General features: G+C 33.5%; 2 protein-coding genes and 1 long non-coding RNA gene across 3 annotated transcripts in view; all 3 read left to right on the top strand.

The window, feature by feature from the left end:
• LOC149054972 (uncharacterized) overlaps positions 1-9,027 on the top strand; it is a 30,992-nt gene extending 21,965 nt beyond the window's left edge. The window contains exon 3 of the long non-coding RNA XR_016192171.1: positions 8,801-9,027. This is a non-coding gene — a long non-coding RNA (uncharacterized LOC149054972). The remainder of the gene's footprint in view (positions 1-8,800) is intronic.
• Positions 9,028-11,263: 2,236 nt separating this feature from the next.
• On the top strand, positions 11,264-15,226 carry LOC107162971 (UDP-glucosyltransferase 2-like). Its single transcript, XM_015510175.2, has 4 exons — positions 11,264-12,257; positions 13,839-14,058; positions 14,142-14,361; positions 14,527-15,226. Exons 1-4 carry the CDS (start codon positions 11,427-11,429, stop codon positions 14,795-14,797), a joined length of 1,542 nt encoding a protein of 513 aa, XP_015365661.2. The 5' UTR covers positions 11,264-11,426; the 3' UTR covers positions 14,798-15,226.
• A 526-nt stretch (positions 15,227-15,752) lies between these two features.
• LOC107162972 (UDP-glucosyltransferase 2-like) lies at positions 15,753-22,797 on the top strand. Its single transcript, XM_089228416.1, has 4 exons — positions 15,753-16,924; positions 21,519-21,738; positions 21,822-22,041; positions 22,197-22,797. Exons 1-4 carry the CDS (start codon positions 16,094-16,096, stop codon positions 22,465-22,467), a joined length of 1,542 nt encoding a protein of 513 aa, XP_089084542.1. The 5' UTR covers positions 15,753-16,093; the 3' UTR covers positions 22,468-22,797.
• The last annotated feature ends 918 nt before the right edge of the window (positions 22,798-23,715 follow it).

Below are 23,715 nucleotides of genomic sequence, written 5' to 3'. Positions count from 1 at the left end.
GAATATGCCATCACAATTTGTGTGAATAAAAGTACATATTATAAGAATAAATAAAAAAATATAACTATGTATAATAGGTCTTAATATTAGATAAAAAGTAAATGAAAACGATCTGTCGGCGAACAGGTCTGCAATTTCTAATGGTGTTTTCTTCACTATTTTTTTCTATAATATTATAGTAATTCGCGGGTAGACCGTTTACACATTTGCCAAATAATCACTTTTATTTTTATAGACTCAAGTCGCTCGTCGCACCGATCACTGGAATCGTCTTTATCAACTATATATATCTTCCAATCTGACAGAGGAACGATAATATCGAAATTAGGTGAGATCGTTACGAAGGACATTATTTCAAGAGTACGTAACAGTGGAATTTGTTGTCTCCGTCTTACCTGCAGTGCGTAATATAGCAAATTGATTAGGTACGCTCAGCAGGACACTTGCAGCTCCTTTAGATTAAAAATTACAGTGAATCTACCTATAATGAAACTTGATGGTAAGAACGTTATCTGTGTTTGTACGTTGGTTTTTTTTACGATGATTCAATTTTTAAGTGAGTTATGAGCATTTTTAATGTACTGTATATATTATATGCCCATAACTCACTTAAAAATTGAATTATCGTAAAAAAAACCAACGTATAAACACAGATAATGTTCAAGTTTCATAATAGGTCGATTCACTGTAATTTTTTAACTAAAGGAGCTACAAGTGTTCTGCTGAGCGTAATAAATTTGCTATATAACGCACTGGTAAGACGGAGACAACAATAATACCACTGTTACGTACTCTTAACGTATTAATTAACGTTGTATACCGCCAGCCCTGTACGCCATAATATTTTTATTATATATATATATATTTTTTTTACAACATATACCTATCATCACGTTCGTTCGTGTCGTATATCATTATATTATGTTTTACGTCTAATCCAAATCGTAGTAATGTTCCACGTCGGCTCGTTAGACTTCCATCACGACCTTCTCAATGCAGGCGAACACTCAAAGCTCACCCACAACCCGCGAAGGGCTCGTAATTTCGGCTGACAATATTAATGGTGCGGAGGTGTGTACACACCGTCGACTTTCGGTTTTCTCATCAGTTGGCGCCTTCCGCCGCTAAACTAATTGAATCGTTAAATGTGTGTATTATACCTACCTACGTAACACGATATGATATATAGCAAGCGTCGTTGTGCTCATATTATTGTGTACCGCGACGTTATTATACATTTATATATTGTGAATTCCTGAACAAGACATAGGTATTTAGGTATATATATATATATATATATAAGCTTGTACAATAGCTTCATTGTGGGTTGCAGTGTTGATGTATATATAAGTTATTTTGATGGTTGTGAACAATAATGGTCCAATTGGACGCGAATTAACTTGCGACGTGCATTTAAAACCTACTGCAGTAAATAACGTGTTGCAGTTTCGCGTCATTAAAATTACAAATCCCAAAAGCAAAACAATTGCCATCAGCCTTCATCCCATCACTATGCACTTCATCTGTATATTATATATATGAGCAAGTGTTTGCGAAACTTTAGATGGCCATTTCTCGTCGATGAGCTCGCTTTTCTAAACATTTTTTAAACACAGTAGGTAGACGCCGTTTATTAGACTCACGGATATAAGGTTCAGTCGCTTACTATATAGACTCAAAATCATCTGGAACGGGTCCGGGCGTATCGAAATACATTTTAAAAAAAAAAAATCAGTTATAAATTATAAGACTCAACACTTCGTAAAATAAATAGTAGAAAATAAACTTTTTTGGTTATAATTTAGAAATAAATTGGTATTGAAAAATTGAATATTATTCGTGTTGATTATTTCTAGTTCCTGTTGGTATCTTATAGGTAACGTGTAATAATATTGAACGTGCATTGAAAGAATGGTTCGTATAAGTTAGAGATAAAGATGCTCGCGTATCAGCAGGTCCTTTGCTTCGCCAAAAAGCTGAAGAATTGGCAGAAAAAATGGGGAAGGTCAACTTCAAAGCAAAAGAGGGGTGGTGGTTCCATAGATGGAAAAAAGAGGAAATATTAATATTAGAACAAAATTTTTACAAACTAAAATTACAAATTTTTTTGAAAAATAATTTTTCAAAATAAATAATTGATACATTATACATACATCCTTTATAATTTTTTATTAATGTATAATTTTTATAATATTTTTATGTGTAATATTTACCTATTATAATTTTTTTTTTTTTTTTTATCAGGATTATTAAACATATTCAATAATAAGTATGTAATATGGAATATGTGTTAAAGTATTGAAATTAAAGCAAAATAATATGTAGTAAAATAAAATTTATAAGGCAATGAAAAAGCAGACCTAGAAGCGTCAAAAGCTGCCTCCTCCCCTGCAGACACCCCATAACTCAATATATACACATATGAAGACAAAAAAAAAAAAATCAAACAAGTCCTAGACCAAAAATGGCTCACACAATGGACTAACCAGCATACTAAGTTAAACCAAATAAAAAACAACACACAGATGTGGCAAAACCCCGGACTAAATAGGAAAGAGGAAACCATATTAAATCGTCTAAGAATAGGCCACACATTCATCACACACGGGCAACTCATGGAAAAAAATGATCCCCCCATATGCGAAATGTGTGGTGTGGACTTCACAGTAAAACACATTATTACTGAATGCCAAAAATATGAAGACACGAGGAAAAAATACGGCATATTATCTCAACAAATCGGAGAAGCGTTAGGAGGACCTGACACCCAATCAATCTCCAACATCCTACAATTTATAAAAGAAATTCAGCTATACAACCTTATTTAAGCCCTTAATTCCACAATGTAGATATAATATTGTAATTGTTAACTAATTTTAAATTACTGTAAATTTGTAAACTAATGGCCACAGAAGCCGATGTTTTATATAAGATCAATACAAAAAAAAAAAAAAAAATTTTAAATACGTAATTAATTTTTTTTTCCACTTCGCCTATAAGATATTCATTCGGTTATAATAGACCTCACATGGTGCTGCAGGTCCCAAAGTGAGTCTTATAAACAGCGTCTACTGTATCATCATAATATTATACTCACCCTCGTCCCGTCGAGTCTGTGTCCATTAACTGCAGCGCTCGCATAATTACACGATAGTTGATCTATATACGTAACAGTTATATTGGACCGAAGTTCCTTATCGTGGATTGGCGGGAGCACCTGGCCGAGAAATAATGAAACGCGTAACGAAAAACCACGCAGAAGAGAAAGAGAGGAGACGAAGGAGACCTAAAACCGTCATATAATAGTCGTTGTTTCCCTGTCTCGGTTGGCGCCATCGCGGTTTGTTACGATCCGCGGAGTTGACCGGTTGCGGAGATAATAAACATTCGACTGAACGAGAAGACTAAACAAAAAAATCAGATCATATAATCATCTGTACCGAGGAGATTTATGATATACTCGAGTAAGTAGTAACATTGCGACTATCTTATTAGAAATACCCATACATAAGATAAGGTTGTTTTATGAAGTTTATCATATTTTTGGTATTTGTATACGGGAAACAATGAAACATTATGAATCGTATATTATGAAATCAGTTTGATATTAATGCGCGGACTCTGATGTATAAACTTTAATCGAATTATAATAAATGAATAACCATTATTGTAGCCGCGGTCAGCTCTTATTTTTTCTTTGTAAATAAGTAGTGCCTTCACAGCTGAATAGGTAGGCAACGCATACACTGATGCACTACCTATATGAGTATAATTATATAATATATTACAAAAAAAAAGATATAAATTCAATGTTGTATAAATGTGTGTGCTTCATTAGCAATAATAATAATAACAATAATATTCTTTTGTATGATTTTATAATAAATAAGGTATTGCCAGGTAGGTTTACAATTGCCTGATGGCATATAATATAAAAATAAAAAATGTTTTCTTTTAACAATAATAGTAACTATATAAGACTAGATTAAGGCCCGTCGGCCATGTTAACACAAATATTTGGTCGTCCAATACTCACAGAACAGTCGGGACACACACCTGGTCTTACACCCACGCTACCGCACCAGGGCCTGCATGTAAGTATATCAAAAGTAATACAAATAAAACAAGTTGACCCTGCGTACGTGCGAATGTGTGCCTACAACTGTTTACGAAGACTTCACAATACTATAACAATGAATGCAGCCAGGACAGGAGCACGAAGTAAGTGCTGGTACACCACACCACGTTGAATCACAAAGACAAGTCGCTGGTAAACTTCGAGCATCGTAGACTAAATAATAAATACGAATTTAAGCAATTGATATTGCAATGAACGATAGTTACCAGACGACTTTCTTGACAAGAAAAAACACAAATTCACAACCACGTGGTTTGGGACGACTGCAACTGACATGAAACATTGGCACATGAACTGCGCTGACAAACGACCGCCTTGACGGCTGAGAAAAAACCAAGTGAGTAAGTCACATTAACGAATAACGGACGAAATATTATATGAAAACTATACGAATAGGCTTTCAGTGTCACCACACTAAAACAATGAAAACTGGAAAAACTAAGAACTTTGTGACACCGAAAGCATGACTTGGCATAAAGTAACTTTAAACAACAACGAAGCTTAGAAAACCAAATTGATAACGATCACACAGCTGGCCGGTCGCAAACGGAAACATGATAACGTTCCGCCGACAAGGCTGCAACTGCGGACCGCACCGTTACACGCACATAAAAATGATAATACTAACAAAATGACAATAACACAAACATAACATACTTAAACATAAACAATTATATTATTATTATCACCGTGCAGCATCAATCGTTATCGTATTGAAATGTTGTTATTGAAATGCCTACAGCTATAATAATATACAACAAACACGGCATAAATTCGACTCTTTAAGTATTTAAAATGAAAATAGTGAGTGTTGACCTAAATAATAAATGTATTTGATTTAGCCGCCTAAATAATAATTGTGTTTGTAGATGTTTATAATTAAATTCCGTTATTATCGCATGATATTTATTTCAGCAAATGTATAATCTTATTTATTATTCAATCATTTTAAGCTGTTTATGATGGGCTTACGCCTGGAATTTAGTAAAATTATGTGTACTTCCGCTTAGTATAGTTTATTGGTTTAACTGTTTATCAAATATTTATCTAATTATATACTGTTCTTGTGCATTAGCTACTCTAAACAAAAATATAAATGTAGGTATTTATTTTTGCGTACAAAATAATCGTAAAAACAAAAAAAACCACTCGTAAAAGTTTTCTTGTTTCATTTTTATATAACGTTTTATTTTGAGAAAAATAAGAATTTCACTAATTTATTGTTCCCTTTTGAATGTTGCGAAATAACTCACAATTAAAACAAATAATTGGTGGTACCTTTCTTCTAAAAACAAAAGACGTTATTAAAAAACAACTCATTTCTTTTTAAATTACAAAAGTTATACAAAGTAAATATTTTCAGTGAATCAGTTCACAAATAAAAACTTAAATAAAAAAATAAATATTAGGCACTCACAATACATTTCATGAACGCTTGAGTTTAATATCTAAAAGATTGTTATGATATTTTCCATCATATACGGAATGTTATGACTATATTATCACGTCAAGTTAGGCGCCACTGCATTATAGTTTAAACTTACTTGCTTACTATACAATTGTGTTTGAAGAAAAACGAATTTAGCGAATTGCGTTGTAGTACTCAGTTCGATATAAACTGCAATGCAGTTATATATATTGTATAGCAGTTTAACTGCTATATATATATATGCTGCAAACGATAATATTAAAACGGCCTCTAGAACAAAATATAATGTTTGTGTTTGATAAAAGTTGAACAAAAACCATAATTTCGAAAATATAAGCTCCGGTAATTTAATAATATTTACCGATTGGTTGTAGCGGGGGCGTTATTTCAGGTTTTTTTTTCAGGTGTGCGAAATTTCAAGCAGGCCATTTTGAAATTTCACCAGGCCATATAAAAATAGATATACATATGTATATGTATATTATCCTGCATTCAATTATTTTCATACATTGTAGACCGGTTATTACAATTTGATTTTAATTATATACATAATTGTGAATTCGTGGCTCGTGCATTATTTTAGGCTTCAGCAAGGCGCAGGCCAACTGTAACATTCTAAAAGAAGGGGTGCAACCGCACACCCTGCCACCCCCCAAATGACGCCTCTGGGTTGTAGTTGAAATCTGACATTCGACGGGCATCGCGATATTATTGTGGCGCAGTTCTATTAAAATGCACAATAATGCATCATCGCCTGCAAGACGATGAGTCGAACACATTCTACTTTGCGGTAATAGCAGTGAATACTTTTGCGATTCAGTGCTCATTTCAGTATAACTACGTAGATGGCGAAAAAAGTTAGAATATTCCACGACGGAGACGTAGCTAAGAATTTTCCACGGGGAAGGTCCATACCTCTTTCATACGACGGTCTCTTAAAATAATTTCCTGGTAGGTAACCACATATAGGAAAATGCATTCAACGGTTGAATTAATTTATCTCTATTTGGTTTTATTATTTAAACTCTTATCAACTATTACAATGCACTATCAAGTATCAATACACCTTGTTGGGTAATATTCAAAAAATTCATTATAATTTTATGTTAAGTATTTATTCAGTTAAAAAAAAAAAAAAAAAAAAAATGATTTAAAAACTTAACATTTTACATTTTAGAATATATTGGACCATCGTTTCTCATCCTTTTTAGTGTCGTGATCCCCCCAAAATAGGTATACAATATAATCAATCACACCCTCCCCCCTCCACCATCTATAATAGTAAAAAAACAGTAAAAATCTGTCCTATCATTATCATTTGTCAATATCAATTTTAAATCAGCGTTTTATTACTTTTGACCTATGCGACCCCCTTTGGTTGAGAAACGCTGTATTAGACGTTTTTACATTTTGAACTTAGTTAAAGGGGTGAGGAGGGGGTAAAAAATAACCATTTAAGACGTCGATAACAGCTAGGTATCTATACCGATCGTTTATTGCTGGAATCCAACATTCGATATATATAGCGTCGAGTTTTCAAATGTACCGCCAAGACAATATGTTTAGGTAATAAAGCATTTCCTATATACGATAATATGACCATAATATTGTATATAAACGATGACTATTTATAAGGCTGGGATTTTAATGCAAAGGCATGTTTTTTGGCCGATACTGATTATTTTTTAAGTAATTTTACTGTCGCATTTTTTTTTAAATTCTTAATACATTTTCTTAATTTTTAGGGCATTTTTCACAATTTGTTCACAATACGAACGAAAATTATTGCGATTAACAAGAGACTTCGACAAACTGCCGAGAGTACGAATAATGAATTTGCACATAATATATGTATAGCACAACAAGTCATCGTCGATAACAATTATTTGATTATAAGTTATAACTAGCTAGGCCATTCCGCTCGAATTGTCGTCGAAATATTCTTATTACCTATGTATTATTAATTTTTTTACACCATATTTATATATATTAAAAAAATAAAAACAAAAATACACTACAAGCTAACGTAGTATTTTTTTCCAATTTTTAAGCGATAAATGCATTTTTAAAGTTTATAAGTCATTTTTGCTTACATTTTTTTATGGGGAAATTTTTTGAGATTTTTTAGGGCAATCCCAGGCCTAGAAATAACTGTGCCACTGCAGTGCTGCAGGTTGAATGGAATGTATTCGTGAGCTCGTCAATATTTCAACTGAAAATGACGGAAAATGTTAAAATATCAGTACACTGCAGACTTGTGTCGGTATAATATTATTCGATAGAGGCGAAAAAGTTTGCGAAATTTTATTTTTGCGTCGATGATGTATGACGGGTCATCGGCGGTCTGCGCTCACTCGCGGTGATTTATTTTATATTAAATTGAAACCACACGCGTACGGATTGTTTCCGCTTATTTACTCCGATTTCCGATAACATCGCAATAATATGGCGTAGGACGTATAGTTATGTTTTCGTACAGTATAGCTGCCGCCATGTTCACTCGGTCATTATATATCACAAACGAAATATTATATTTAGGTCAATTTCGGTGATCGCAGAAAAAAACCTCTACAAAATGAATATCGTCCAAATCGTAGAATCCGCCGATTGTATAGAAATTACGTTAATTAAACGTGTGACAAAAATTGTTTATAATATATAATTAGAAAATAATTTTAGAAATATACTCGTGTCAGCAAATTTTCAAAAATCATATTTTTAAAAAAGTTATTGCGTTCCAAATTAATTTAACCAAAACAAATCTATAAAATAAACTACTTGAAATAGATAAAGCTTTTTACCATCAAAATCGTTCTTATGATCAGATTCACAAATAGGCTATTTTGAATTAGTCTAAACAAATTTTATTTTCAGTACTAAAAATAAATATAAAAAATATTATTATGTCTTAATAAACAAAAAATAAAATAAAAATAAAAATATTTATCTGAACAAAAGTTATTCCGAAAGTCAGTTCTATCTGTTACACCTTGTATATCACTTGACTTGTAAAATAAAAGTACATGAGCTACGATCACCGATATTATTATATTTTATTGATCAACCTTGTTTTTAAATCTAAAACTCAATTTGACTTTAATCGCACACATTATTTAAGACTACAATTAATTACACGATGCGTTCAACGTTATACAGACGATCGTTTTTATCTCTTAAAATGTCTTTATTATTACTATCATATGATTACTTTTTTTATTTTTTTTCCTTTTTAGAACCGACAGCACAGAGGAAGATCTGTTTGCACAATACTACTCCTCAGTCATATGATTACTTAGACTACGGAAACCATCGGGTTGGCGAAATAAAGTGAGTCAACCGTGGAGGTGACGATCGATTCGTCATCGTCACCAACATTGTGCTCTCAAACCCATTACTGGACTTGGCCAACGTGTGTGTTTGACGCTTCAATAACTTACTTTAAAAAAGTATTTTACTTGTACCTACCTCTGTGAATACTAAATTTTAATAATTATATTATCCATATATATATATATATAGCTAGGTAAACGGAAAACAATGAATATAATAATGTAAAATGTGATTTGATATAAAAGCTAGATTGTCGTTTTAATTTTTGGAATCATTTTTACGTATTTTTTTAAACAACTTACTATACAAATTGATTATATTTTAACATCCGCAATCGACGGCGACTAGTCGGACCCAGCGTCCGGTTCAGACACATAATTGTTGCGTGCGACGTCGTTCCTTTTGGGGACGATCGGCCAGAGATTAGCCGAAATTCAACTGTGAAAACCAAATACATTCGACGATGATTAGGTCTGACAACTGTATAATATATACTGCAGTCGACTTGAGACCGTTTTGAGATAGTTTGGCTAATTCAAACGCGTATCGTGATTGACGGTTATTAGTTATCGATGACTATACGAGTAAACACCGTTAATTTTTAAATTTTAATTTATAGACAAGCAGCTTACCGTATTTATTAATAATAACATATTACCAATATTTATTCAGCCTTGATCGAGTCTTTTCTGCCCGAAAGATAAAAAGACAGATGCGATAAAGCTATATTGTATACACCCTGCGTGTCCCTAGGTCGTATAAGTCAAACTGAGATCGTTTTCTTACTATTATTGAGTTTGATAGTACAGATCATCATTCTAATATTCGAGGTACTTAGAGGAGCTGTGTCTCGAAGACCAATCAACGAAAAGTAAAAATGTTAAAACCTTAAATTCATGAAAAAAAAAACGGTTTCACTAAATCGTGATGTTTTAATTATATGTTACCATTTGAAAATAAAAAGTTGATAGTGTTTTCACCAATAAATAAAAACAAGTAATACTTTTCGAGATAAATTGTGTACATACCCACTTAATTGGATCAACCTGTATAGTATTATCACTATTGAATAATATATGTACACTGATATGATAAATACAATGCTTGATAACGAGAAATAAAAAGGTCAATGTTTTATTTGATATTTTTTTAATTAACTATATCATATTTAAATATTATCTAATATAAACTTATCATCACCACAACACGTATTTCATTTCCAGTTTCCGACATTTGCTATCTAATTCCGATAAATTATTGAGAAGGTACAAAAAAAAATATGAACGAGTCATTATCGATAATAGGTTTTTATCAGACATGATAGTTTTACCCATCGATTCAATTCATTTTAATATTTTTAGGCAATTGTTTTAGTTTTTTGCTGCGGGACCTTAAAATCATCTCAACAGCTGGTATAATATTGTATAAGCACTATAATGATATTATATATTATAGTTATTATACGATATAATATTATAACAATTTGTGAGTCGACGAAGGAGACGGATTCGAGGCTACCGTTTAGATTTCCGCCGTATTACTATAAATAGATATGCGTCGCATAATATGATATACAAGTATATGTTATATAGTATTATATGTGTAAAACAGTAGATAGTCGTTAGTGCATTTATGATGATATGAAGTAGCGTAAAAAAGTTCTAATTTTGACATTAATCTCGGTCTGTACAATGATTGTTATTAAAATAAAATGTTATAACACGTCAAATATTATGTTTTTATTTCGTATCTGTTCAAAACACAAATGTATTGCAATATGAGCGTGATAATATAATTATGGCGATACTCGTCTCATCGTCTGTACAAACAATAACAAACCTTTGAGTCTACAAAGAGTAAACACACTGAACATCTAAGGCGCGTAGCAGTGATAAATACTCGTATAATGCTATACCTAGCTACCATTGGTTTCATCTATTTACCAAAACACTTAAAAAGTTCTGTAAATGATTGTAAAATAGAACTTCAGCAGTAAAATTATACCAATGGCCTATCAATATATTGTATATTCGATATTAATCATTAGTAACGATTGAATGGAAACAGCATTGAAAACCGGTTTTAGATTTAACAAACTGCCGATTTTAATAATTATTATTTCGCGTGTGATTAGATTGAAAACTCGAACACTTATTATTATGATAAAAATGACATAAAAACGCTTTTATAGATCTACCTATGATGTAATTATGTAAAAATGGAATAATGAAACAACGCACTAATTATTTGCAATATTTTTACAGTGTGGTCACCGTGCGTGATAGTTATAAAAAATACACAATATGGAATGTTAAACATATACCTACCAGTTCCCGTCAGATGCATAAAAACTTACGAAACTCGACCTACTACAGCAGTCCTAGTTCGGAGCTCATCGCGCGCGCAACGACTCGCGTGCTGCGATATTTTTATCATTCCCATTATCAATAGGATAATATCGTCACCACACCGTATATCACTATTACCGTATACCAATATTACCGTATTACCAAGTGTAAAAAAATTACCATGGCGGCGATGAAAGGGTCGATCGCGATGGCCTCGTTGGTCTCGTGGCTGTCGGTGTGCACCATCGTCCCGTCTGTAGACACTGCTCGAATATTGGCCGTCGAAACGGTGGCGGGCAAGAGCCACTGGTACTTCATGAGTTCGGTGCTCAGGTCGCTGACGGAAGCCGGACACACGGTGACCGTTTTCACACCGTTTCCGGAAGGCAATCGGACCAACTACACGGAGGTGGACACGTCTCTCGAATTCCCGATGAAGCTCGACATGGACGTGATGCAGGCGATCCACGACTTTAGCGACCCGTTCAAGTTGATCGATGTCATGTCGAAAATGGTCCGATACTACTGCGACGTGGTCTACGGCAACCGGAAGTTGGCCGACTTGATAGCTTCCGGGGTGCGCGACCGGTACGACCTACTCATAATCGAGCCGCTCGGCTTCGACTGCGTTTCGTACCTGGCCGACGCGCTCGGCCTGCCGGTGATCTACTCGATTCCGTCGCCGATGATCACCTTCTCGGAGCGACTGTTCACCGGTCACCTGTCCAACCCGGCTTCCGTTTCCAACATGTTGGCCGACCACGCCGTGCCCGGCACGTTCGTCCAGAGGTTGACCAACACGGGACTGCTGACGTACAGCTTGGCCAGGACTCGGTACGACCAGCTAGTCACCTGGTTCACGGACGCGAGACCATACGACCTGACGCCGACCGTTAACCCGTCGATCATATTCCAGAACAGCCATTACATCACCGAGTCTTCGAGACCGGTCACGCCGAACGTCGTGTACGTGGGCGGCATACATCTGAAACCCGCCAAAACCATACCAAAAGTAAGCGATTTTTAAATCCCGACCGCGCGTGTAAGGGCCGGGAGTTTAATCCTGTGAACATTGCGACCATCCGCGGTTTAATGTTCGTGGCAAAACAAAAATAATAATTGATTTTCATCAACAGTTCGTCTTACATCACAGGATTTGTCGGATGTTCCCAAATTGTTTTATTTTTGATAAAACGATTACCTATAATTGTATGCGAACAACCATTTTGAGCGAAGACAGTTGATCGACTTTAAATAATACTGAGTATATATTTTATGATATTATTGTAATTAAACTATTAAAGTAATTTATTTTGCTATCATATAAATTAAAGTCATTAGTAGGTAGGTGGTTACTACAGTTGGTTAAAATCATATTAAACAAAAATATTGCATTTGAAAATGTAATAATATTGTGTGTATAAAATATATATAAACTATCTATATATATATAGGTACTCTAAAATTTTCAAGTATCCACAAATAATATTTTTGAATTGCAACAAAATTACTAAATAATTATTCTTGGTTTTAAAATATAATTTCATCCAAATTTGAACACTAAAAAATCTGTAAAAAATAACCGTGTTCATGTTTTTTTAATTTTTTTGAATTTTTGGTTACAGTATATTATGAACTATTTATGAAAATTCTGGTTTTATATTTTCAATCTAATTAGATATAAACATTGAACATCTATTGTAACTAAATTTAAAATGCTCAAAACGAACCAAAATATTTGCATAAATAATAAATAGACATCTGATTAAAATGTCAATTACCTTCCTAAATTTTCTAATTTCTTTTGAATAATCGAAAGTGGCCTATACTTACCTCACTGTAATATTTTTGTACTTATTATGATGTTAAATACCGAAGACTAATCATCGTGTACACAATTTTTATGAATTCTGGGTAAAAAATACACACCTACCTCTATAATATTTATCTATATATTATAATGAAATATATTATTATCTATTACACAATAATTAGCTGTCGAAAAATTAATCATGAAATATTAACATAAATTTGCTACACTCAACTTATTATGGATATGATATGATATGATTACAAACGCCGAAAGACAAATTATCGACAGGTTAAAATGTCGACGATTGAAACACGATTATTAACCACCAATATGTTGCATAACAATAATATAATATTAGTTATAGTTAAATAAAATTATTAGATAAAGTAAAAATGACTATTTAATCAGAAACGAAAAAATAGAAAAATGTATGCTTAAATGCAAGATATAATTTAATTGATTATGAATAAATTACAATAGGAAGGTTTTTTCGCTTAACCATGTATGATGAAGTAACAAATAATTGTCCATTTTACATAAAATACCTATTTATAATACGAAAGGGCGAAAGGATGAAAAACATATAATTAGGTAACTGTGTATAATTTTTAGATGCAAAATTTATTCGTGTTCAAATATACTTACGAATATTAGAAACAATTTTTTGCAAAACGGATATTTGATTTTCTTTAGTCGGTAATAAATTTACTGGAAATAATAATAATATACACACATGAATTACAATGATTAATTAAGCAAAATTATTATGTTCGATTCAAGGACATATTAGATTTTATAGAAGATTCGCCACAAGGAGTGATTTTCTTAACGTTCGGTTCCACGATTAAAGTGTCGTCGTTTCCAGAACATATCAAAAAGTCGTTTAAAGAAGCGTTGGCCGACATTCCTCAGAGAGTTTTGTGGAAGTACGAGGGTGAAATGAAGGACAAACCGAAAAACGTGATGACCAGGAAATGGTTTCCTCAACGAGAAATACTATGTAAGTACACTTTATGGACAGATAAACCTCGATCGTCTTACGTTTCTGAAAAAAATTTCAAAAAATATAATATTTAATTACAGTACATCCCAAAGTGAAACTGTTTATCAGTCATGGAGGTATGTCCGGAGTGTACGAAGCTGTGGATGGCGGGGTTCCCGTACTTGGAATTCCGGTTTTTTACGATCAACCGAGAAATATTGAACATTTGGTCCTGGCCGGAATGGCGATATCCATGGACCTGTTGTCGACGACCAGAGAAAAACTGTCCAACGCCATTTCCGAACTCATCAACGACGAAAGGTAAGTCTTCGGTGATGCCTATCAACTATACGCGAACGGCACCTACCTATAGCTACCCTATACGGCTATACATTTGATTTCCACCACTCGTTTTTCAATAGTACCGATTTATACTTCAGTGTGATTTATTAAATATTATCTATAATATTATGTTTTTTGTAATAGATACGCGAAAAACGCAAAAATTGCTTCGGACCGATTCAAAGACCGACCGATGACTCCGCAACAGACGGTCGTTTATTGGACGGAATATGTGATCCGTCACAAAGGCGCTCCACACTTGAGATCTCACGCTCTGAACCTCACGTGGTATCAGTACATATTGTTGGACGTAATGGCCGTTGTGTTGGTTTTTGTTTTCCTAGTCACATTCGTATTATTTAAGGTTTTCAAATGTATAAAAGGTTTTAGAAACGACAAAGTCAAGACTCAGTGAGTATAGTCAACGATCGTTGTGATAACAAATACTACACCATTACATACGGATAGTGTAGCAGTGTTTATCTATTACTATTATAATTTTTACTTTTAATATTGTTATTATATAAACTGTTATTACTATCGTTATTATATTATGTTTATGTTAGAATATCATGGTTGTTGTGTATAATCCGGTGATAAATGGATTACTAAAATAAACAAAATGTGCAATAGAAAATAGAAAAAATGTATCGATTAAACAATATAGTAAATATCAGGGGCGAAAAAAACTTCTAATTATCGAAAGTTCGACTTACAGAGGTTCGAGTTATCGAGGTTCTACTGTATTTTATTTAATTCCTTTAAAATTATTAAGAAGATCAAAAAAAAAAAAAAGAATGAATCGTTATTATAATAAAATTTAATAAAGACATTATTTTTTTTACCTATTGACTTAATTCATATCTCTTTTGTAATATTATGAACACTATAATAATATATTATACGGAGTTAAATTATTCAAAAAAATGAAACAGATTCAAGGACAAGCGCAAAAATAGATAGAAATCGCCTCGCATATTTATACATACCTATACTTACTATACTATTATGGAACGCACCATATTATAATAATGAAGTGGAAAAAAGTTTTGGTTTCGGCAATGGACTTGGTACGTATAATGGTTGGTTATAAACGTAATAGTCTTACGTTTTCTGTTTCATTCCTTCTTAAAACATGAATGAGTATAGTGTTGACATGGGCGTAATAATAATGTACGGCTATAATATCCCAATATTTGAACGATCATTGCACAACTTTTCGGTTCGTTTGAAAGTAATGAAGCAATCGAACAGGCTTTGAAAACCAGTTTTAGCTAAACAAACGTGCGAACAGAAGTTATCAGACGTAATTATTGTTATTTCGCGTTTGATTGATAAATCGTAGTCGTAGGTACACTGCACAAATAACACTATTATTATACTGCTACGAAAATGGTTAAGGTCCATTTGAGTATGATGCAATAAATATTTTTAAATGTACTATAATGTTAGAATGCGCAAATTGTTTGAAATATTTAACTGCAGTTACCATCGATCATGTCACGATAACGCGCTAAACACTAAACAAGTCGCTGCTGTAGTTCGAGTCCGGAGCACTTGGCGCGCGCACTAACTCCTCGATAACTTGGAACATATACGCGTGGTGCCAACAATCGATAGCTGCTCGATACCGAGGCTGTTCGAAAACATCGTAACCGAACTGGACCGTAACTCACACACCGTATTACCAGTAAAGAAAATAAAACTTCGCATGGCGGCGATGAAAGGGTCGATCGCGATGGCCTCGCTGGTCTCGTGGCTGTCGGTGTGCACCATCATCCCGTTTGGCGACACTGCCCGAATATTGGCCGTCGAAACGGTGGCGGGCAAGAGTCACTGGTACTTCATGAGTTCGGTGCTCAGGTCGCTGACGGAAGCCGGACACACGGTGACTGTTTTCACACCGTTTCCGGACGGCAATCGGACCAACTACACGGAGGTGGACACGTCTCTCGAATTCCCGATGAAGCTCGACATGGACGTGATGCACATGATCCAGGAAATTAGCAATCCGATAACATTAATCAATATCGTATCCGGAACGATCCGATTCTACTGCGACGCGGTCTACGGCAACCGGAAGTTGGCCGACTTGATAGCTTCCGGGGTACGCGACCGGTACGACTTACTCATAATCGAGCCGTTAGGCATCGACTGCGTTTCGTACCTGGCCGACGCGCTCGGCCTGCCGGTGATCTACTCGATCCCGTCGCCGATGACCAACTTCTTGGAACGGTCGTTCACCGGTCACCTGTCCAACCCGGCTTCCGTTTCCAACATGTTGGCCGACCACGCCGTGCCCGGCACGTTCGTCCAGAGGTTGACCAACACGGGACTGCTGACGTACAGCTTGGCCAGGACTCGGTACGACCAGCTAGTCACCTGGTTCACGGACGCGAGACCGTACGACCTGACGCCGACCGTTAACCCGTCGATCATATTCCAGAACAGTCATTACATCACCGAGTCTTCGAGACCGATCACGCCGAACGTCGTGTACGTGGGCGGCATACATCTGAAACCCGCCAAAACCATACCAAAAGTAAGTGATCGATAACGTTTCGAAAACATTTCACCGCAACATTTTCAAATAGGTACTGCACTTGCATCACACACAAAGAGGTATTTTAATTCTTAAGAGCACCCGCGACCGCCCGATTTTTTGTTCATAAAAAATATTTTTAATCACTGCAGCTCAAAGAAATTAATGGTTATCATAAAGTAGGTATGGCTTATGTTTTAAATTTATAACTTACCTTGCGACACCTGTAGTTGCATACACACGATACACCCACCCTCCTCGACCGAGGGCCGTTCTCCGACAAATGTTAACAACCAACTTTTTCTCCGACAGTCAGAGTGACCAACCATGAAAAAAAAAATGTCAAATCGTTTTAATTATTTAAACGTATCATAATAATTAAACATATACAATTAATATACTTTATATTTTAAGCTACTGAAGTATAAATGCATAACTGTAAATAAATGCAATCAAATTTAATTGGTTCAACAATTATTATAGTTCTATAAATAATAGTAAGATAAATTTAAAAAGAATATTACAAACATTAATAAATACCAGATGGACTTAAACTATATTGGTGGCGTTTCAATGAGGAATTGGATAATCATCTACATTTTTTCATAACAGTATATTTTTATTATTTTATTATATTTTATAATAAAATATAATTATGCATTAAACAACTTCCAGCCCTGTGTTTTTCTCATCTGATGTTCATTAATACACAAACAAAAATAATAAATAATAATATATTATGTATTTAAATTTTATTTATATTATAAATTTATAAATGCATTTAGCCATAGTATTTAAATTATATTCGTATTATAAATGTATTTAGCCATGGTATTTACATTTTATTTATAATAAAGATATATCTACTACAAAATTTAAGTTTGTGGAGTCTACAATAATGACAAAAGTAAAAATAATAGAGCATTATAATATAGTTGGATTTAGATGGCCTTAATTTCAAAGATTTTATTTTTAAGCGGTTTTATTTTTAAAAACGAGCTTTTAAGTTTCAACGATTCAGATTACAAATTTGTTTACTTTTTTGTACAAAATTTCCCTAACGCTAATTTAATGAAAATTATGTTGGTTATGGAGAATATTTGAGGTTATATCATGTTATCAAATTTATGTTTGTCGGAGAACGACCTCCATATCCGCCCTCCTCTTGCACACGTCATGCAGTTGATGCAATTGCATTATTTGTTAGCTTGCCTGCAGGGCGCCGCTGCCTGTGCGTGTTCTACGCCGTACCGACCTAACTCAAATACCGTTAAAAATATTGAAAACATATTTAAAATTCGTTATGAATAAGTTGATTTAGAATCCACAGACATTGAGAGTGATCAGTGTTATATGTAGGTACTTACGTAATGCTACAAAACCGTATGGGTAAATAATATAAACTGTTATTTTTAAGTACATAACTGCAGCTAAAAACAGTTGTTAATTTTTTGAGCAATTTGTTTATTTACAACTTATTCGTGTTCAATTTTTAAATCGTTTCAAAGAATATATAACATCTCGCATAATGTATGTAATACCAGGTCGTTGGAGACTTGGAGTGTTATGTGACAACCGGTCCAATCGGTAAGGTCGCCAACCAGAGTCCGAGACCGAAGTCAGAGTACTCTGGATTTTTTGAAATAATAAAAACACCACAGTTTATTTTTATTAATAATTATATTGGTTATTGAATAAGAATAAAATTAAGTTAAAACAAAGAAAAGCCTCACGGCATAAAAACTTTGTTTGGAAAATAAAATAACAAAGGTAACACAAAATTAAATATTATTGTCGTGTGTGACACTTCGCACCTAATAGACAATACAATTATAGTAAAATGATAGAACGACCATACTACGGGCGGCCGGCCACGGCATAAGGGTTAACGATGATTATGTAATAATAATATTTAATAATTCTCCTTATGTACCGTACCTACCCTACGACTGCGGCACGCCTTGGGCTGCCACGCATAATAGTATCACAAAATATTAATAATAATAGTGATGACCATAATAATAGAAAACATGTCATTCATATGTATATTATATCATAAAATTGTTGTGAATACCGGCCAAGGTGTCTTAATGTCATGTATGTATATATGTATATATGTTGCGGTACTTACGGACTCCGACCCATGTCTTCGGGGACACATACTAGTTGCGGACGAAATTATTCAGGTCAATATTGTAACATAACAATTGCGGACACGAGTTTCGTTATCGTAGTACTAGTTGCGTACAGAGTTTTTTTTCTCAAACACATTTCTCAAATCAGGTGAGTTGCGGACACAAATATTTCCCTTCACCACTTTTTCAGGACTTAGGACAAGCTACCAAAAAGTTGGTAGGTGGGGTTAAAAATATTTGTGTCTTGTAAAAGAGCAATCGTTATTATTAAAATGTTGTTAAATTATTTAATGTTTTAATTTTGTAGCAAAAATTGTTTATAAAATACTTATAGATTATCGTCATAGTATTTATAGATCTTTTGGTAAAAAATTTTTTGAAACAGCCTGTATATATGATATTCTACTGATTTCACCACGTGAATATTGCAAAATTTGATTGCTAATAAAAGCCTCCTTATCAACAGTTATTTTTGCTCGTTTTAAATTTCGCACTGCAGAACAATTCATTTTCGTATAGCTACTAGTCTGTACTTCATTTAGGGCCTCGATCAATTGATATATATTAGGGAGACTTAAAAATAATAATAGGTAATTTGTCCGCAATTAATATCTTATATTTGCAGTGTCCGCAATTCGTATGTTACTTTTTTAGATTTTGTCCGCAAATCACATGTTTTTACGGTTTTTGTCCGCGATTCGGAAACACCGGTCTTCGGTGACCCTACACACGGGTGCACCGGAAATGTGTTGAGGTTCTACTCCATATCGTTCCAAAGAACGATATACAAAAAAATATATTTCGTACGCGGAGCTGGTTCCGTATACATGCGTCGAGTACGGTGACAAAAACAAGACAAGAAGTAAAAAAAACATTGGCCGATATTTATATTAAGTTATATAATAATTGTTCTCGCGTCGGATATCATTATTCGAGATCGCGGCAGTAGGAGAGGGCTTGCAGCACGGCGGTGTTATCGTCATATCACCACCCAAAGGAGGGAACATCGGGTAGAACACGATTGAGAACGGTCCTTATCGGCAGTACCTTTTTTAATAACACGATTGAGAACGTTTTTACCTGATAACTTATATGCAACGTTGCCACATTTCCTAGTTAAAAATACAAAATAGAAATAAAATATACAATATATGTATATAAAAGATATCAATTACTATATTACTTTGAGTTTTTGGTTACAGAATAAATTAAATTAATTTGATAAATAAAAGTAAACAAACGGATCTTTGTAAAATCAATACATTTATCACAAATATATTTTTCAGCTTAAGGCATTTTTTCAAGATTAAAATTTTAACGGTCTTGTCGATGTGTTTTCTTCAGCTTTTCGTTTACAATTTTCCCTCAAAATCTGTCTTTCAATTTTTTGATTGTTATTACTTGCATGATTTACATGTTCGCCATTTGACGAATGAAAAGTTTTATCTATTTCCGTTAATAAACGGCACTACAACTGTTATTGGAACATTTCCATTTCATTAATCCGTTTTTGCGTGTTCTTGCGAAAAAATATTTATCATTATTTAATAATATAAGATCTTTTCCGCGTTCAGACGTTATGATTTTAAAGTTTTCCATTATACGACACTATACCATACCTACACTATAACACTACCTATAATGCGTTGTTACCGCGCTCACTGTCCACCAAACAACTGAATTTGGCAATATTTTGGTTTTACGCAGATACGTAAACCGCGTTATCGTATTTACTATCTTTATTACTAAATAAGTATATTAAGTTTTATATTTTATAGTATTGTTACTTGTTTAGTTCTGGACGTACTAATTGGTTACTAATTCAGTAATACTTGTCGAGGCCTAGCTGTTGTTATCGACGATAACTTGTACCTATGTATGTATGTATGGTTTATATGTTTATAACGGTTGTAATTTGAGCGGAAAGGCCTGGCTATGATAAAATGGTTATCGATGATACCTTGTCGTGCTATATAATAATTTATTATTATTTATTATTATTATTTTGTCAAAGAAATGCAAAAAATGAAACGCATCAAAATCACAGTTAAGATAAATGGCAACGTTGCTCGAAAAATCGTTCTCAATCGTTTGATTTTAAGGTACGAAATACTGTTTCTTTGATCTGCCGACAATCGTTCTCAATCGCGTTGCTAAAAAGGTAAAACGTTCTCAATCGTATACTACCGGGAACATCATATACCCACTTGAATAGATATATTTATTATACAAATTGACGACCCTGGTGTGTGTGTGTGTGTACGTGTGTATAATTTCGAACGTTACAAATAAAACTGATTTATTCGTAATTTTGATGCATTCATCGAAAAGGCAATTATTTTTTTATTTTATTTATTCAAGAGTCTATGACTTTTTTGGCGAATACCTACATAAATATATAAAAAATAATAATTTTTTTTTTTTAAATAACTACCTACCGTTCTAATTTTCGATTCAAGGACATATTAGATTTTATTGAAGATTCACCACAAGGAGTGATTTTATTCACATTCGGTTCCACGATTAAAGTGTCGTCGTTTCCAGAACATATCGAAAAGTCGTTTAAAGAAGCGTTGGCCGACATTCCTCAGAGAGTTTTGTGGAAGTACGAGGGTGAAATGAAGGACAAACCGAAAAACGTGATGACCAGGAAATGGTTTCCTCAACGAGAAATACTATGTAAGTACACTTTATAGACAGATAAACCTCGATCGTCTTACGTTTCTGAAAAAAATTTCAAAAAATATAATATTTAATTATAGTACATCCCAAAGTGAAACTGTTTATCAGTCACGGAGGTATGTCCGGAGTGTACGAAGCTGTGGATGGCGGGGTTCCCGTACTTGGAATTCCGGTTTTTTACGATCAACCGAGAAATATTGAACATTTGGTCCTGGCTGGAATGGCGAAATCCATGGACCTGTTGTCGACGACCAGAGAAAAACTGTCCAACGCCATTTCCGAACTCATCAACGACGAAAGGTAAGTCTTCGGTGATGCCTATCAACTATACGCGAACGGCACCTACCTAGCTATCCTATACATTCGATTTCCACCAATCGTTTTTCAATAGTACCGATTTATACTTCAGTGTGATTTATTAAATATTATCTGTAATATTATGTTTTTCGTAATAGATACGCGAAAAACGCAAAAATTGCTTCAGACCGATTCAAAGACCGACCGATGACGCCACAACAGACGGTCGTTTATTGGACGGAATATGTGATCCGTCACAAAGGCGCTCCACACTTGAGATCTCACGCTCTGAACCTCACGTGGTATCAATACCTATTGTTGGACGTAATGGCTGTTGTGTTGGTTTTTGTTTTCTTAGTCACATTCGTATTATTTAAGGTTTTCAAATGTATAAAAGGTTTTAGAAACGACAAAGTCAAAACTCAATGAGTGCATATACAGTGTACAGTAACAGTTAACAATTTATTGTTAATTCTATAAATTGTTTATACCTACTTTTATAGTCATTTTAAGTTTATGTTATGTATATTGTGTATTCAGAAACAGACGGATCACTATAATAAATATGAGTTTAAATGTTTGATCAAAAAGAAAAATAATTCCAACAATAAAATGGTTAGTAGAAATCGTTATTTTTAACTTGGCACTTTACGCATCGATTTGCATATTCGTTCGGAAAAATCTGATTCAATGCATAACTTTTTTGTGGTGATTGTATGCATTTGGTATTTTTAATAAAAAAAAAGATTACACTGCGTATTTTTGCATATTTTAATTTTCTTACACATTTTGAATATATTATGAGAAAAGTCTATTTTTCAAATAAATTTACATATTGTATTATGTTATCGAGACATAAGTTTATTCTTTTTTACAAACCATTGGTAATAATACGAGGCCGTATAATATTGTGTGGTCATTATATGTATAGCTGATAAAGTGATAACCTATTTGTTTGAACTTTGAATTCACCAAAAATGTCGACGTATAACATTACTGCAGGACGACCACTTCACTCAATTCCTCAAACCTTATAATTTTTTTTTATAAACATACATAAATTGTTGTTTTTGATTAAACGAATTTTAAATATTCTTTTGTCTTAGTAAACGAAAGAATATTACCTTCAAAAGAATATATATTTAAAAAAAGAGTCATTACAACAATATTATTGTCATTAAATCATAATGATTAATGTTATATGAACGCCATAGCAATATAGCATGTTATAAAACATTGTAGTTTTCCAGGGGCATTTAATGTTAGGTCGTTAAATCCGGCAATTCACAACAACCGGCGTCGTCATCACAAAAGGTTCTACTGTGCAATAATATTACCTACTTCTAACCGAAATCTTCATAAAAAAAAAAGTAATAATAATAATAATAATAATAAATAAATATAATCTATTTAATCGAATGCCTATACCTACTTACGTGACTTCTTAATGTAGCAATCTCGGCAAATTACTTCCCGTTTTGATAATAATTATTTATGTTGGTATCTATATAGGGTGTCCCACAGAGGTCTGACATTCTGACAAATGAAATAACTTTTGTTCTTATCAATATTTTTAAAAAATTTCTTTTAAATATAATTCATAGACACTTGCGCTACATTTTTATAATACATTTTTTATTTTCTATTTTTTAATACTGAAAATAAAAAACTTAAAAA

This window comes from Diuraphis noxia, unplaced genomic scaffold, assembly GCF_037042655.1.
Source record: "Diuraphis noxia isolate RWA-SAM2 unplaced genomic scaffold, SU_Dnox_SAM2 contig0005, whole genome shotgun sequence".
NCBI lineage: Eukaryota > Metazoa > Arthropoda > Insecta > Hemiptera > Aphididae > Diuraphis > Diuraphis noxia.
Note: the sequence above shows the minus strand (reverse complement) of the source record. Positions and strands in the feature narration are given on the sequence as shown.